The sequence below is a fragment of the Eschrichtius robustus genome, chromosome 12, assembly GCF_028021215.1.
Source record: "Eschrichtius robustus isolate mEscRob2 chromosome 12, mEscRob2.pri, whole genome shotgun sequence".
NCBI classification, from domain to species: domain Eukaryota; kingdom Metazoa; phylum Chordata; class Mammalia; order Artiodactyla; family Eschrichtiidae; genus Eschrichtius; species Eschrichtius robustus.
The window spans coordinates 47,854,956-47,872,670 of record NC_090835.1 but is presented as its reverse complement, the minus strand read 5'-3'; the positions used below and the strand labels follow the sequence as shown (position 1 = coordinate 47,872,670).

The window sequence follows — 17,715 nt, the reverse complement described above, 5'->3', positions numbered from 1 at the left end:
TCGGGTTCGATCCCTGGTTGGGGAACTAAGATTCCACGTCCCACGTGGCGTGGCCAAAAAAAAATTAATAACTGAAACAAGAAACTGATACCAACACCACTCTGGCTTTGATGACATAAGCTCCTGGAATCCTTACTGGGAAAAACTAACATAAAACAAAACCTTGAACAAACCCTCATCAGGGTCCCCGCAAACTGGGCAACATCCATAGTTGGGAAAAGGTCAAGATTGGCTGAAAGGGGTGCTGGGCCTGTGTGAACACACTGGACCAGGGAGACCAGGTTAGGTTATGGAAATAAGAGATATGAAATCTTCCAAATTCATACAACTGTCATAACCGGGGCATAGGCCCTCTAAGGCATGCTGGTAAAGGCAACAGATTTTTTTTTTTGCGGCATTTAGTCTATACTGTAATTTACCCAAAGGGCCCAAAGAGCAGCATGTATTCCTTTTCTTGCCTTTTTTCAGTGTAGAGCTGTCCTCTCCTATCCTACCCAGCCTGGATCCTCTGCTCTAAAATTATACCTGATAAGCTAAACTCAAACTCTATGAGGTGTGATAATCTGGTTCAGGTAAGTCACTAACATATCCATGTTCAAGAAATATAACCCAAGGACCTCCGATACAAGCATCAAAAACTAAATGAAACAGAAATCTCTAACCGGTAGATTTTAGAAGAGAAGCTTTGAGTAGGAAGATTTAAGGTGATACCAGTCAACTCTCAATATTCTCTAGCCCAAGAAAAATATATGGAAGTAAAAGACATGAAACAGCATTACACCAAGAACCAGCCACAGCCCTATTCCAGCTCTTTTGTAAGCAACTCTAAATACTGTCTGTTTCATTTAGAATAATTCAATATTAATTTTAAATCAGTTTTAAAGTGAATGCAAGATCTCTCTTATAAACAAGGCTAAAACATGTAATGCTTTATTGTTGTTAATTTCATTTGTCAAAGCTAAGAAAACAAAGGTTCTATCTGGCTATGAATGGGTTTACTTCATTGTTTGACAACATACATAGCTATTGACAACGGAATTTGGATAATAATGATCAATAAATTAGACAGTTATATTTCCACTGATTTCAATTTCTAGAACAGTGGTCTATTTAATGTATGTTGCTATCTTCTTTAAGAGTAGACAAATCAAAATGACATGTTTTGAGCCTGTCCTGGTAATTGTCAACATGAGAGCTTGAATTTAAAACGAAGTATACCTCTGGAGGAAATGAAGAATTCATAGTAACACAACTCATGTACGCTCAGAAAATTTCCTTAAGACAATGTATCTCTTGCTAAAAACAGCAGATACTTTTCAGTTAACACTAATGAAACTAACAGAGGCACTGTTTTAAAACAAACGGTCCTCTACATTCATTGCTGAGTCACTTCTACTGCTACCATCTGTATTAAGCTATTTTACATTTCCATATTAAACCTTGAGTTCTCCACACCCAGCCTCCAGCACTTCACATTCACACTTTTCCAACAATTCTTTAATTCAGTGAAATAAAAATGCTGGTTGGCTTTTATGAATCTACAAAGCAGATTAGTAGAAAGATGATTAAAACATGTTCCCTACTCTTAAAAATGCATTATCTAGTAACATGTAATATAATGTAAGAGTGTCTACTTTTATTAAAGACTGAAGAATTTTATTGGATGAACTACATACAAATAAGGAAATTATAAATACTCAGCTTGGACAAGGAACCAGTGAAATAGCACTTAATCTTGGTGAATTGGCTTTTCCCAGTTCCAGTCTGTTTTCATTGTTTGCCAGCTGACTACCTCTGAGTTCTGGGTCCCTGGGACAATCTTTTCATGACGGCTACACATCTAGCTCCAGACCAAAATTGTACCCTATGAAACACTCAACTGAACCACTGAATTTCTTTTTTCCTGAATTTCTAATTGCTGAATTTCTTTAATATGTTATTCTAAAGCCTCTTGACTTAAGGTCCAACAACTCTCATTCTTGCTTTTATGCCTTGACTTATCCAATCCCACTTTTTTTCTATACCAAAAGGTAGGTCAGACATTCCCAAGTTTTTGTTCATCTGGACACACTGTGAGATAATTAGAGCAATGGGTATAAGCAGAAGTTTCATGGGCTGGATCCCAGTGCATGCAAGGCTGAGGCCCTCTCTTCTAGCTCATGTTTTTTGGTTTTTTTTGTTTTATCTTTGGCTGCGTTGGGTATTTGTTGCTGCATGCAGGCTTTTCTCTAGTTGAGGCGAGTGGGGCCTACTAACTACAAATAAGTTTAGTTAAATAAAAACTCTTACATACGTTAGGGTTGTTTCCATTCTCCAGACTTGCTCGAGGTCTTCATCAGGGTCCTTGAACCCAGTAAAGGAGTAGTAAGACTTGTCCCATTTGATGGGCCTGTCAGATATCCTTTTGGCCTCTTTGAGAGGCTGGGAATGCACATTAGTATTCAAGCTTTGGATATGTTCAATAGATAAACTGCAGGAGTTGAGAATATATAACACTGTGCTTAGCAGATCTCTGGTGTGCAAAGTAAATTTGACTGCTCGAAATCCTAGAGAATATAATTCCCCCAAACAGTTAATACAGGTGATTATTGGCTTTACTTGAAAAACAGTTTTTCATACATTTATAGAATCAAAATCTTTTAAAACACTCCATTACTGATTAAAATTCATCCTATTGGAAAATCATCTGTAAATGGAAAACTACATCCCTTCTCCAAAACTATACCACACTACCTCCATCTTCATGAAGTCCTCTGTCAGCTCCCTTTTCTAGTTTGGCACCAGTGACCAAACCCACCCCAGCCCAAGAAGGGGATTGAGAATATTTTCAATGCTGTTCATAAATTTGGTCTCTACAGTCTAAGGGATGGAAAAGCTCTCCTATGAGCACGTGTCCAGCAGAGAGGGTGTCCAGCACTAAAGAGAAGGGGGAGGGGGGAGGTAGGGGGAGGGTGGGGCAGGCTGCCCTGCCACAGTGGTTCAAGGAGGGGGGCCAATCCAGTCTCAGGGGTCACAGAAACCCATCTCAAATTTTCTCTGCGGTTGAAAGAGACTGTCCTCATACTCCCCCATCCAGCTAGCTAGGGACACAATATTTTCAGAAGTGACTCAAAATTCCCTAATTTTTTAAAAGTTAGCACTTCACAATCTGACTTTAATGCAAGTAGTCAGTGGGCTCAGGGTAGTAATCTAACTTACGTCAACAATAGGAAATCTACTGGTTCCCCTGCACCTTTATTGGGTGTTAAACATGGCGCTAGTTGCATTTACATAACTTTTCAATGAACACTGTCACCAGTGCCATTATTATCTCTCTTTTCAAATGTGAAGAAGCAGAGGTTCGAGGAGGTTAAGAAGCGTGAAAAGTGAGGGCTTAAATCTGAGCTGCCACCAAGCCAAGCATTTTCCCCATTATAACATGCTGACTCTTTTTTCTTTCTTTGGAAAAATTTCTTAAATTGGTTTTGAAAATTATACAAGCGTTATATAAGTACATCCTTCTTGTAAAATTATATATACAAAGTAAAAGTCTCCTGTTGACAGGCACACAACCTCACACTTTCACTAGATGTAACCCTATTGACATTTAGGTACACAAGCATTTAGACCTGCACTGCCTAATATGGTAGCTACTAGCCATATGTGGCTATTTATTGATAAAATTAAATTGACTGAAATTAAATAAAATTTTAAATTCAGTTCCTGGTCATACTAGTCCCACTTCAAGTGCCCAGCAGCCACATGGGGCTAGCACCAGCTGGACCACACAGCGCTCATACAGAACAGTTACATCACCGCAGAAAGTCCTCTTGGACAGCACTGCTCTAGACCTTTCCTATGTGCTCTGTGTGTATGTTATATATGATATATACGCTTATATGTTTGCACGAACACACACCCACAGTGTGAATTGTTCCTTTTTAACATATAAACTGCACCATTCTGGATCTATTACTTTGAACTTGCTTTTGTTATTTAACCTTGGTGACTCTTCCATTATCTGTATGTATACATCATTCTCTTTCTTTTTAGTAGCGCTATACTAATCCACATAATCAATGCAGCACAATTTATTTAACACTTCCAAAACTGATGACTATAAAAGTTGTTTCTAATTTTTCACCATTCCACAGAAGGCCAAAATGTGTTTTCTTGTCTTTGCCACTGATGAAAGTCATCTCAATGTAAATCATTCTCAGAGATACCTACTATGCCTGCCACATAGATTTACAAAATGTAGAACATGCAAACTAAGAAAGATTTTTTTAGTTGAATCATTGATGGTAAAGTGAGAAATACTGGTAGGAAAATTATTCTAGTCAGTGAAAGAGGAAAGGAAATGCAAATTCCTGCATTTGAGGTTAGGAAAAAATAGTTTATCCTCAGAAGAGGTAAGTCAAGGAGTAAATCCCAGTTTCTCTCTTAATTTATCAATTCCATTAATTGTTTAATCCAAGGTCAGGGCTGCTATATAGTGTGGAATGCCTGTACCAGATTGCATATATCCTTTATTGGAAAATATTACCTAATTTATTTAGTTTGCATTTGATTACTGAGGCTAAACGTTTTTGTATCTTATTGGCTATATATGTGTGTTATTTCCTGAACTGCCAAGACATTGTGTTTGCCCATTTTTGCAACCAGGCTGCTCTGTTTTCTTCTTGACTCCTAAGAACTACTTATATACTAACATTATCTTTTTGTCACTTATGCTGTATGTCTTCTCCCATTTTTAATTTATTTTTTATAATCTATTTTAATAAATGGTTCAAAGTTAACCATTAACTGAAAGTAGAGGATTTTTCTCTTTACCCAGCCAGAGCTGATGACTGCTATTTGTTTTAGCATTAGTTCACAGAAAGCTCTTGGTAAATCTTTAAACTGTTTTAAAGTTCATTTTAAAAATAAAGTTATTTCCTCAAGGATCACAAAAAGGATGGACAGACCCACATTCATCCTTAGTTTAAAGTATCACTGGATCATGGCTAAAGCAGTGACAAAGGATAAAACAGAAAGAAGGCTGTACATGAAGACTGATCAGATTTTACAAACAGCATGAGGCTGGAGTTAAAGGGTTCAAGACCCCTATTCTGTCTCCATGGTCCTGGGACATTACTAAGTTACAATTAGGCAAATACTACCTTCCTCACAGGGTACTTTGAGGACTAAAGAGAATGTAAGCTATATTTTTTAAAGATACAAATTGTTATATAGACATTTAATACTTAAAACAGCACTGAAATAGGAAGGGGACAAATAGGAACACTTCAGTTTTCTAGTCAGAAAAGTTTAAACATAAAAAATGGCTCATCAAACACATGCAACCAGGAACAGAATCTAACTCCAGGAAAACATGCAATTAAATGATATTATTTTCTATGACAAGGCTTCAATCTGAAGGTCTTCTAGCAACGTTAGACAGACCGGATACATCACACCAAGCCTGCAAGGGACACATGAGAAATAAGAAACGTACCCGAACTGCTGAAGTGTTCCTGGCCATCAGAGGAGTTCTGGTCTGTTTCTCTGACATAAAACATAAGCTGGGTTGGTTTCAAAGACTTGAAGCCTGGTTTCTGGAGGTTTTCTAAGTAGGCACTTAATCTCTTAAGAGAATTTTCATTGACTTCCTGGAAAAAAATGTTAAGAGGCATTTATACACAAAATAGAACAAGGAAACATCAGAAATTATATCCCGACCTTTTAAACACATTATTGAGTGTATTAAAGAATTTAGTATTAAAAAATGGTGGGATTTCATAGCTCCTCAGTACAGGATAAAATTGGATCCACACCTCACAACTTGGAACTCCATAGGGATGAGATGTAAAAAAAAATGTGGCCACATAAGTACTAGAAGAAAACATGGCTGAGATTCTTTATAACTTAGATGTGGAAAAAGCCTAACTATGACTGAATATCCCAGGTAATGAATGATTGATAAATCCAATTACATAAAAAAATTTAAAAACTTAATATAGCACAGGGAACTATATTCAATATCCTGTGATAAACCATAATGGAAAAGAATATAAATACATATATATGTATAACAATCACTGTGCTGTACAGCAGAAATTAACACATTGTAAATCAACTATACTTCAATTAAAAAAAACAACTTAAGAACACATTAAAAACCACACACACACACACACACACACACACCCCCAAGCAGTCTACAGACAAAAACCGAGTAGAAGAAATTATTTGCAAGTTCTTTCTTTTCTTTTTTTTTTTTTGGGCCGCCCTGTTCAGCTTGTGGGATCTTACTTCCCCGACCAGGGATTGAACCCAGGCCCACCGCAGTGAAAGCACCAAGTCCTAACCACTGGACCACCAGGGAATTCCCCAATTTGCAAGTTATTTCATAGCAAAGAGCTAATTTCTCTCTATATAAAGGGCTCTAAAAATGCCCTTTCAGAGATTGGTTGAATTATGGTATCTTCATTCAATGGAGTGCTACACAGCCAAAAGGAAAAAAAAGGGAAAGAATATGACACAGATGGTATTTAGGAATGTACACAGAGTGATCTCTAGGATGTATTGTTAAGTGAAAAAAGAAATGTCTTTTAGTGAAGGAATAGCTCCAAGAAATGGCATAAATAATAACTCTGCTTCTTATCCCTATAGATCTCTTCTCAGAAACACAGTGTGATCTGAAATTAGGAACAGTTTGTTTTTGTTTGTTGAATTTATTACAATATACCGCTCTCAGCTATATTGTGTTGGGGGTTTGATGATTCACTAGAAGGATTTACAGAACTCAGAAAAGCTGTTATACTCACAGTTACAGTTTATAACAGCAAAAGGATACAGATTAACATCAGCAAAGGGAAAAGGCATGTAAGGTGGAGTCCCGTAGGGACCAAGTGCAAGGTTCCAGTTGTTCTCTCCCAGGGGAGTTGTACAGACAGCGCTTAAGCCCCCAGCAAGGACGTGTGACAACACATGAAAAGTGCTGCCAACCAAGGAAGCTCATCCAAGCCTTGGGGGCCAGGGCTTTTACTCGGGCACTACATGCCCACATGACTGACCACGGCTATTCAGTCTCCAGCCTCCCCAGAGGGCCTCAGACATGAGAAAACAGGCATTCACCATAAAATACATTGTTAGCATAAACTATCTGGTGTGGCCCAAGGCCCCGGCACACAAAAACATTCTTATCGGGCAAGGATATCCCAGGGGCTCAGAGCTCATCTCCCAGGAGGCACTGAAGGGCCAGTACTGAAGCCAGGCATTTCTTGCAACAAAGCAACCCAAGCCTGCTGAGTTCACCTTTTATAGCACACAGAAGTTTTAGTAAAAAAAAAAGGTACACTGGTAGAGGAGGGAAACCAGTCACCTAGTACTAAGCTTAATTTTTCCTCACACGTTGGATTTAAAAACTTTAAATTATTAAACATTAAATTAAATTGTATTAATTTATGACATCCCCAATAATTTATATTAAATTATGACATCTCCAAGGTAGTATTTTTCTGTTGATTCAATTTACTAATTACTTAAAAAGGATCTGACTTCGAATAGCCAATATAGATATATATATATATACACATATATATATATATATATATATCAACTATCATAAACAAAATATTTTCCTAAAGCAAAGAAGCAAAACTGATTTATTTTCCACAGCAAGTAGAAAAAAAGCAATACAGGGAATTCCCTGGCGGTCCAGTGGTTAGGACTCCTCGCTTAGTTGGGGAACTAAGATCGTGCAAGCCGCAAGGCATGGCCCCCACCCCCAAAAAAGGGGGAAAAGCAACACAATAATGTTCTAATTCTCAAGAGTTTTAAATTCCTTTACATGTTAAACCAGGTGTCAATGTTAAGGAAGATAAAAGGAACCAATGAAGTTATTCCAAAGCATCTGGCTTTGTAATATATTATCTAACATTAAAAAATAGTGACCTTCCCAACTAAGTTCATCATGAATTTGTATTCCTTGAGCAGACATTAACTGATGATATAGGGAAGTGGACCAGAAGCATGCAACATAAGGAAAAACTATTTGGGCAGTGAAAAACCCTCCTTGCATCAACCTTAAAAAAAAGCACTGATCATGGTATCAGAGCCCTTAAATTTTCCTTCAAACCCTCAATTTTACTTTCAAACCTGGTACAGAAAATATGATTACTAATACTCTAAAGAGTTTACGTGATATCTTTATTGCCTGCATAAAACATGACAGCTTTCATTAAAAAAAACAATAGTTTTAGTTTCAGTTTTCAGTATCTATAGTTCAAAGCACTGATTATTCCACCATGACAAAACAACCCCAATTTATAGAACTCTCTGTATTAACTGTAGCAAAGGTAAATAAACTAAACAGAAACATAGACTAAATGTTAAATAGTAAAAAAATAATTGTTTACCCTTTCCCTGGGGTGCTGTCCAAAGAAATCTGGATGTACAGCAAAATAGAATGGCCTCAAGGCATTGACTGCTTCAGCTCCCGATAAAGCTCTTGAGTAGAGAAACCAGTATGGAAATATCTTTCCTGGACATAACCTTTTTAAAACATATGGATTTATTATTCACCAGAGCACTGACATGGACACAAATCCCCCGTGTATAAAGTGACAGTAGCATTAAGATTACTGTGTATGGAAAATACCGTAGAAGTAAGACAGAAACCAAAGTGTAAAATTTTGTGGGTTTTTTTTAAATCTACAAAAGTTTTGAAAGCAGTGAGTCCCACATGATTTCTTTTCTTTTTCTTTTTTAAAAATTTATTATTTACTTTTTTTTTGGCTGCACTGGGTCTTAGTTGTGGCACGCGGGATCTTTCGTTGTGGTGCGCAGGCTCCAGAGTGCACAGGCTCAGTAGTTGTGGCGTGCAGGCCCTAGCGTGCAAGTGGGCTTCAGTAGTTGCGGCACATGGGTTCAGTAGCTGCGGCATGCGGGCTTAGTTGCTCCGTGGCATGTGGGATCTTCCCGGACCAGGGATCGAACCCGTGTCCCCTGCATTGGCAGGTGGATTCTTAACCACTCCGCCACCAGGGAAGTCCCAAGACATTCCTTTTAACAATGACTATTTACTGAGATATTCATGTACATAATAGTTAATTAAAAGTACTAATTATTGCCAAATATGTTTTAGAAATCTAAAACTTCACATGTCATTTTTATGTAACAGATCCAATTTTATTTTGGTTATATACTTTGAGCCAAATAAACACTTTATTTATCTCTTTTGACTTGGCTACCAAGAAGCCAGAACAAAATTTGATGTTTGAATAATTGTCTCATGAGTTCTATTTTTTTTAACAAATGATCTTTCTCTAGAGGGTATCTGGTCTCCATTTTGATTACCCTATATATGCCTATTACTGTGCCAATTAAATTTTACTGAACTCCTTAAATCCTTTCTTGAAGTAGATAGGGTTTAGACAATCTACTATTTACTATATAAATAGCAAATATAATAGTCAAATGACCTTACTATCCAATTTAAATGTAACGTGGTTTTCTATATGACGGCAATAGACTTGAGGGCAACATGGTAATAAGAACTGTGCTAAGGACAAACTTTATCTTTTTTCCTCTTAAACTTTTCACACTGAACTATTTTGAAAGATGGTATTCTTTTCACCTTCTACTCTGAATGGACTCTTGGGAGAATGGACCTGGATGTTCACATGAATTTTCTGTTTCTTTTTTTATTCCTGCCCTCCACCATATTATCCACAAAATAGTCAGAATTTGATAAATTATAATAAATTGAAATTAGCTAAACACCTAACAGATTCCACACCCCTCCACCCCCACAAATACTAATAACAGATGGAACCACAAAGCTTACCTCCTCACAGGTCTCAGGTGGCAAAACATTTCTGAATATATATGTAGGTCAACTTCCAGGCATCCATTAATCACTTAAAAAGTTAAGCAGATACCAGTAATGAACAAGTGGAATTTGAAATTAAAAACACATTACCATTTACATTAGCACCCCCCAAAATGAAATACTTAGTTATAAATCTGACAAAATATGTACAAGATCTATATGAGGAAAACTGTAAAACTCTGATGAAAGAAATCAAAGAAGAATTAAATAAATGGAGAGATATTCCATGTTCATGGATAGGAAGACTTGATATTGTCAAGATGTCAGTTCTTTCCACCTTGATCTACAGATTCAGTGCAATCCCACTCAAAATCCCATTAAGTTATTTTATGGAAATCAACAAACTCATTCTAAAGTTTATATGTAGAGGCAAAAGACTCAGAATAGCCAACTCAATACTGAAGAAGAATAAAGTTGGAGGACTGACACTACTGGACTTCAAGACTTACTGTAAAGTTACAGTAATCAAGACAGTCTGGTACTGGTGAAAGAACAGACAAATAGATCAATGGGACAGAATAGAGAGCCCAGAAATAGACCTACAAAAATATAGCCAACTGATCTTTGACAAAGGAGCAAAGGCAATACTATGGAGCAACAATAATCTTTTCAACAAATGGTACAGGAACAACTGGACATCTACATGCAAAAATATTAATCTAGTCACAGACCTTACACCCTTCACAAAAGTTAACTCAAAATGGATCAAAGACCTAAATGTAAAACAAAAACACTATAAAATTCCTAGAAGAGTACCTAGGAGAAAACCTAGATGACCTAAGGTATGTCAGTGACTTTTTAGATACAACACCAGACACACAATCCATGAAGGAAAAGAACTGATATGCTGAATTTCATTAAAATTAAAAATTTTGCTCTGCAAAAGACAATGTAGAGAGAACAAGAGGACAAACCACAGACTGGGAGAAAATATTTGTAAAAGATACACATATCTGACAAAATATACAAAAAACATTTAAAACTCAACAATAAGAAAATGGACAACCTGATTAAAAAAATGGGCCAAACACCTGAACAGACACCTCCTGCAAGAAGATATACAGATGGCGAATAAGCATATGAAAATATGCTCCACATCATAGGTCATCAGGGAAATGCAAATTAAAACTATGAGATACTGCAACACACCTATTAGAATGGCCAAATCCAAAACACTGACAACACCAAATGCTGGTGAGGATGTGGAGCAACAGGAACTCTCGTTCATTGCTGGTGGGAATGCAAAATGATACAGCCACTTTGGAAGACAGTTTGGGGCTTTCTTACAAAACTAAACATACTCTTAGCATATGATCCAGCAACCACCCTCCTTAGTATTTACCCAAATGAATTGAAAACTTGTCTACACACAAACCTGCACACGGATGTTTATTGTGGCTTTATTCTTAATTGCCAAAACTTGGAAGCAACCAAGATATCCTTCAGTAGGTGAGTGGATAAACTGTAGTACATCCGGCCAATTGAATATTATTCATTGCCAAAAAGAAATGAGCTATCAAGCCATGAAGAGACACTGAGGAAATTTAAATGCATATTACTCAGCAAAAGAAGCCAATCTGGAAAGATTATATACTGTATGATTCCAGCTCTATGACATTCTGGAAAAGGCAAAACTATGGTGATAGTAAAAAGATCAGTGGTCACCAGGGGTTGGAGGAGAGGGAGGGATGAATAGGTGGAGCACAGAGGATTTTTAGGACAGTGAAACTACTCTGTATAATAATACTACAATGGTAGGTACATGTCATTATACATTTGTCCAAACCCGTGGAATGTACAACACCAAGAGTGAACCCTAATGTAAACTATGGACTTTGGGCAAGAATGAAGTGTCGATTTAAGTTCATCGATTGTAACAAATGTACAACTCAGGTGTGGGAGGCTGTGTGTGGGGAGGGGGTATGTGGGAACTCTTGTACTTTGGTCAGTTTTGCTGTGAACCTAAAACTGCTCTAAAAAATAAAGCTTTTTTTTATAAAAAGGTTAAGCAGATAAAAGGGGGAACATGATTTGAATCACATGGACTTTTCCAATAATTTAGAGCTTCAGCAAGAATTTCAACTATACTATAGTCTCCATGTCAACTGACCAAGTGATTTTAAATATTCTATGAGCAACCTGTCTTGAAATGCCACATTATTCACATGATAATCACCAGGTAAAAAATCCTTTCTTCCCCCGGCTTATGAAGCTCTGAGCCTGTGGGGCAGTGTATTTGCTCAAAACAAACCACCACGTGGCTCAAGTCCTATTCTGTCAAATCTTAAGAATTAAAAAGTTTATGCTAACACATATACATGGAATCTAAGAAAAAAAAAAAAAGGTCATGAAGAACCTAGTGGCAAGATGGGAATAAAGACACAGACCTACTAGAGAATGGACTTGAGGATATGGGGAGGGGGAAGGGTAAGATGTGACAAAGAGAGAGAGTGGCATGGACATATATACACTACCAAACGTAAAATAGATGGCTAGTGGGAAGCAACCGCATAGCACAGGGAGATCAGCTCGGTGCTTTGTGACCACATAGAGGAGTGGGATAGGGAGGGTGGGAGGGAGGGAGATGCAAGAGGGAAGAGATATGGGAACATATGTATATGTATAACTGATTCACTTTGTTATAAAGCAGAAACTAACACACCATTGTAAAGCAATTATACTCCAATAAAGATGTTAAAAAAAAATAAAACTAAAAAGTTTAAAAAATTTTTTCATAATGCAGTTAATATATCTGAACCAAGGTAATGAAGCAAAACTGCCATTAACAGGATAATAGAAAGATGTATTTAAAAGACAAATCAAGAATTACCTATTTAAAAAGTGCATTTGCAAACAACAGTGGGTGCTTCCATTTATTTTCTGGTTGACTGGTGTGGCAAGACCCTCTTGGATACAGAATGTGTTTATAGGTATTCATTTAAATGTTTAAAAACGTGATTTTTATTTAACCATTCACCTTGCTATTTTGTTTGAGACAAATATGGATACCAGAAATACTCCTACCATTTGGAAGATTTCTGAGATTCAGTGGAGATACAATGAGGAAGAAAGAACCGTTTTGACTAAAGTTTCAGTGCTGCCCACGACCGAATTCTCACTAAACGTCATTATGAAGTAACTGAACAATCTCGACTTAGTTAAGATAGAACAGGTACAAGCCTCCAAGCTTGCAAAGAAGAGACCAGAAGAATATACATATCCAATCCAGAACTGGCTCTCTTTAGGTGGTAGGATAGGAAGCCCTTTACTTTTTTTTTATTTCCTAGTTTATTTACAATGAGCACGCGAAGTATGCTCTTAAAAAAAAAAACAACAATGCTTCTAGCATACAAAAGTAAACAATGAAAAGGAATAGAGCAGGAATACGTGTTGTTCATTCAGTATTTAAGACAGGCCCCTGGCCCTGGGAAATCTGTCCAGTGACAGCTCTAGACTGTGATCCCAGTCTAGCTCAAGAAGGAAACAGCCCCTCACATTCACGCACAATGACATTTCATTTTTAACATTAGTAAGAAAATTTATGCCACTTAACTGCAAAGATACTAATAAATGAGCTAAAACTTGGGTAAGAAACGAGGAATAATACTCGAGGGGCGTATGATCAACCAAGAATATGAATGGGCAATAGATGAAAATAATATGCAGCCAAGTTCTAACCATCATCCTTTTCAGCATAAAATGATCCTATAAGAAGCCTTGAAAAGTCAGAAGTACTGAACAATGGAAAGCACTTAGGCCTACCATTGCAACAATGATGTAACCTGTTCTAATGGTCGGTTGCAGCAGTATCTTAGAAGTTCATGAAATCACAATGTCTCCATCTGATGTGCAATGTAGGTGATCCAAGTCATACTCTATTCCCCATTTTCCAAAGCAAGACATCAAAACAAATAAAACAGTGAAAAGGAACTGTCATGATCACTGATTTGAAATAGAAGTTAAAGCACACTAAAAAGACAATAAAATTTTTGGAAGTTGATTTAGAAAAGACTGGCTGTCTCCAATTTGATTCACGAAGAATTTGAGAGGCAGGCAGCCAAGTTACACTGTTTAGAAATGTACATATCTAAACACCTATAAATAAGAATTGTTAGGAGGGATTTCCCTGGCAGTCCAGTGGTTAGGACTCAGTGCTTCCACTGCAGAGGGCACGGGTTCCATCCCTGGTTGGGGAACTAAGATCCTACATGCCTTGTGGCCAAGCCACAAAAAAAAAAAAAAAAAAAAAAGAATTGTTAGGAAAAGCTGATTTAGCCAAGAAAGAAACTTACAGGATTTGTCTTAAGAGTTACTTCAGAATTAGTCTCCAAAGAGTCACTCACAGCAAAGTTGCAAAAATTAGGGATTGTATCCTCAGTGACTTTCAAACATGGAGCATAAAGTATGTCATGCAGAGAATTATGGAGCATGTTTTAGAAGTGATTCTGTCAAAAATAATCAAAGCAAAAAAAAAAAAAAAAAGTTTCTGTATTTAAAAGTCCGGGTCTTCAGTTGTCCAGAAAAATAATTCATTCATTGTTCACTCTGTAATCATAGGGTATAATTAAACTTAGTACTGAGCAATGACTTAAAAAGGACATTAATACTTGGAAGTGTGACAAGAGATTCTCCCAATGAAAATAAAATGTTTTCAAATACAAGTCTGAACATTAAATCATGGTTTCTAGATTTAGAAAGAACTTTAAAAAAGATTAGGCTACTATAGATTAAGAGTTAGGTATTTTCTGCCTGCTTTTTTGGTGAGTTGGCTATTTCCTAAAAAGGTTCACACTGCAATAAAGAGAATTCGAATCTAGACTTGTGCTGCCTAATAAGGGAGTCCCTAGCACATGTGGCTACTGTGAACTGAGACGTGTTTTAAATGCAAAGTACCCATTGGATTTCAAAGATTTAGTATGAAGAAAATGCAAAGTATCCCATTAATAATTTTTTATCCTGATTATGTTGAAATGATAATTTATTAATTTCACTTGTTTCTTTTTGCTTTTTTAAAAGCAAAACACAACCTGGTCTTTTGTGACACTTAAATTACACCTGTGGCTCATATTGTATTTCTGTTGGATGGCGTTGACCTAGGCCAATTCAAGGCAAATTTAAGTGAACATGACACTGTCAGGGAAGGCTCAGTAATTGTGGCCCACGGGCTTAGTTGCTCCGCAGCACGTGGGATCTTCCCGGACCGGGGCTCAAACCCGTGTCCCCTACATTGGCTGGCGGATTCTTAACCACTGCGCCACCAGGGAAGTCCTGTGCTGTTTAAAGTGAGGCATTAAATCTTCTAGGCAGTTTCAGATCAAATTGGGTAGAAAGATATCTATATTGGTGGAAAAGCCAAATTATGGGTAGTCTAAGAAGTTTTGTTTAAATTACATTCGATAGAAACCACGTTTGCCACACAGAGGTCCTAGTAACTTATTTGAACACAGTTAATATCCTCAGGCTACTCTCATTTAAACTGTGACTTTCCTTAGTAACTATCTTGTAAGGTTTTAAAAAGTAGTTTGTTCTATCAAGGAGTGATAAAAGCGGGCAATATTTCACTGCTCTTCGGTTTAACACTTCTTAGGGAAGGGAAAAAGCAGGAAGACCTTTAGATAAATTAATAAATTGCAGCAAAGTATCAAGGGTTTTTAAGCTTCCTTTTGTAAATCTTTTGCTATGAGATCTGAATCAACCATATCCTAAGATAAGTCAAAGACTTCGGGGAAATATGACAGTCGGAAACAAAACCTAAATCGTCTCAGGTTTCTCATTTCAAAACAAGTTGAAACAGATACGAGGCGGGTACTCCGATCCCCGGCACTACCTGGGTTCGAAAGTTAGCACGTCGAGCTAAGGCGACGCTGATCGCTGCCCACGCCGACCCCCCGCCCCTTCTGCCCCGAGCTGCCTGAAAGCACAAATGGAGCCCCTCCCGTCCTGCTCCTTACAGTTCTGGCAAGGGGCCGCCGCGAGGGCTTCCTCCTACCGGCTCCACCTCCCACCAGGTACCAGGAGGAAGGACGGTCGATCCTCTCGCAAGGCTGTGCAGGGGTGCGCGGGGCCAGGCAGGGGCGCATGCGTACCGGGGCGCCAGCCCGGCCAACGAGCGCGCCGCTGGGCCGGCGCTCCCGCCCGCTCTCGCCCCACCTGACGACAGGCTCTGACAGGCTCCTACCCGCAGTGCTCTCTGAGTCCCCCCCCGTGAAATCTCAGCTGGGCGCGTACTGCTCCACCCCTCTGTCGGTGCCTGTCGCGGAAACTTGCTGGAGAGGAGCCCGGGCTCTGGGCCGGGCCGCAGGCGCGCTCTCATTGGCTGAAGCGTGCCTGGCTTTCCTCTCTGGGGCGCCTGCGCACAGCCCAGGACGCGGCTTAAAACCCTAGCGGTTCTCAGCCCCACCGTGACGTCAGCAACTAGGTGACCGCCCACCTTCTCGCAGCGTGGGAGCTCCTGTTCCTCCGTTTTCTTACGGTCCGGCCCGGAGCGGGCTCCGCGCACTCAGCTGAAAGCTTTAGGAGGCGCGAATGAGCGCTCAGGGATAGGAAGGACTAGGCGGGAGGGAGTCAGAAGATGACTGGGCGGCAGGTGGCCGGGCCTGAACCGAGGGTTGCTGAGGAGGGCAAGGAGAGAAGGGCGACCGAGCGTGCGCATGCGCCGGCGCCGCTATGCGCGCCGGCGCCGCTTTCCTCCCCGTCCCGGGTCCCCCAACCCCCGGGCGCCTGGGAGGGGAGGAGGCTGGCTTGGCGGATCAGTCCGCAGAGCGTTCGGAGCTGACGCGTTAGGGCGACTCGCTTGAGACCTCCAGATTTTAAAGGTCTTACTGAGTATAGCCTTTGGCTTTCTTTACATAAATATAGCTAATTAAAACTGTTTTCTCCAGTTTGCATTTTCCTTTTGACTTTGGCCCTTAAGGGTAAGCAATTCACTGTCAGCTTGGGGTTTTTACTGTTAGCTGTATTTCGCTTCTATGACTTTGGTTATTCCCATAAACTGCCACAGATGGAATAAGACACGTACAATAACCGCTCTTTTCCTACCTTTTGGCACCGTTGACCGAGGTGGGGGAAAAAACCCCCCCAAAACCAAAAAATACCCCCAGAATACCAAAAAACAAACAAACAAAACAACCAACCTCCCTTTGTTCCAGCCCTAAGGGTTCTTGACTTCTCATTCATTGGAAACCATCTGGTCAATTTGTGGTCCGTTCCATCCAATCCCATTTTTCCTAAAAGCTTAATTTATCATCTTTCATCCTTTCAAATGCATCCTTGCCACCAGCATAAGGTTATAATTGCCCACTTACCGTTCTTCACTTGTCCTCAAAGGCACTTCAAACTGATGGTGGTAATCTCCGAACCCAATTTATTTCCTAGGTGCTGAATTTCAGTAATGGCAGTTAGTCACCCAATTTGTTCGTACTAGAGAACTGGGCCTCTTTCTTGATGTCTACTTAGGCCTTACTTCCCATATCCCATTCACGAGAGTATTCATTCCACATTTTATCATAGTAAGGCATTCTGCTAAGTGCTAGGTTTTAACTTTTTTATTCTTGTGAGGTTATAGACTTACTCCAGTGATGCTGCCATTACCATATTTTGGGAACTCCTTTAAGAAATACTTTCAGTCCCCCTAGTCACCACTTACTCTTTTATTACTCCCCTTACTCAGACATTTTCTCTAAATGATTTAAATTATGGTTTAAAGTATCAAATCTAAAGTATCAAATTAAGGATTGAGGATGACCACCTTGGAGAATGACTGCTACGGATTCTGCAGATGGCTTCAGAAAAGGAGTTTAAACTTCCTAAGGTGGCTTGAAAGGTACAATTCTTGTTTGGACAGGTTCTGGTATATTTGT

At 38.9% G+C, this 17,715-nt stretch overlaps 1 protein-coding gene across 8 annotated transcripts in view; it reads right to left on the bottom strand.

Annotated features, from left to right (window-relative positions):
* The window catches only part of TCAIM (T cell activation inhibitor, mitochondrial), a 38,118-nt gene extending 21,652 nt beyond the window's left edge, over positions 1-16,466 (bottom strand). For 4 of the 8 annotated variants that reach the window (XR_011075734.1, XM_068558881.1, XM_068558887.1 and 1 more), the window contains exons 1-5: positions 15,846-16,022; positions 9,812-9,884; positions 8,382-8,517; positions 5,477-5,630; positions 2,294-2,546 (exon numbers count right to left, since the gene is read on the bottom strand). Coding sequence is in view for 7 of the 8 variants with exons in the window: in XM_068558881.1 (XP_068414982.1) it covers positions 2,294-2,546; positions 5,477-5,630; positions 8,382-8,517; positions 9,812-9,884; positions 15,846-15,936 (707 nt within the window). In the remaining variant the exon portion in view is untranslated. The other 4 variants (XM_068558884.1, XM_068558883.1, XM_068558886.1 and 1 more) reach the window with 4 other exon arrangements.
* Positions 16,467-17,715: the final 1,249 nt, after the last annotated feature.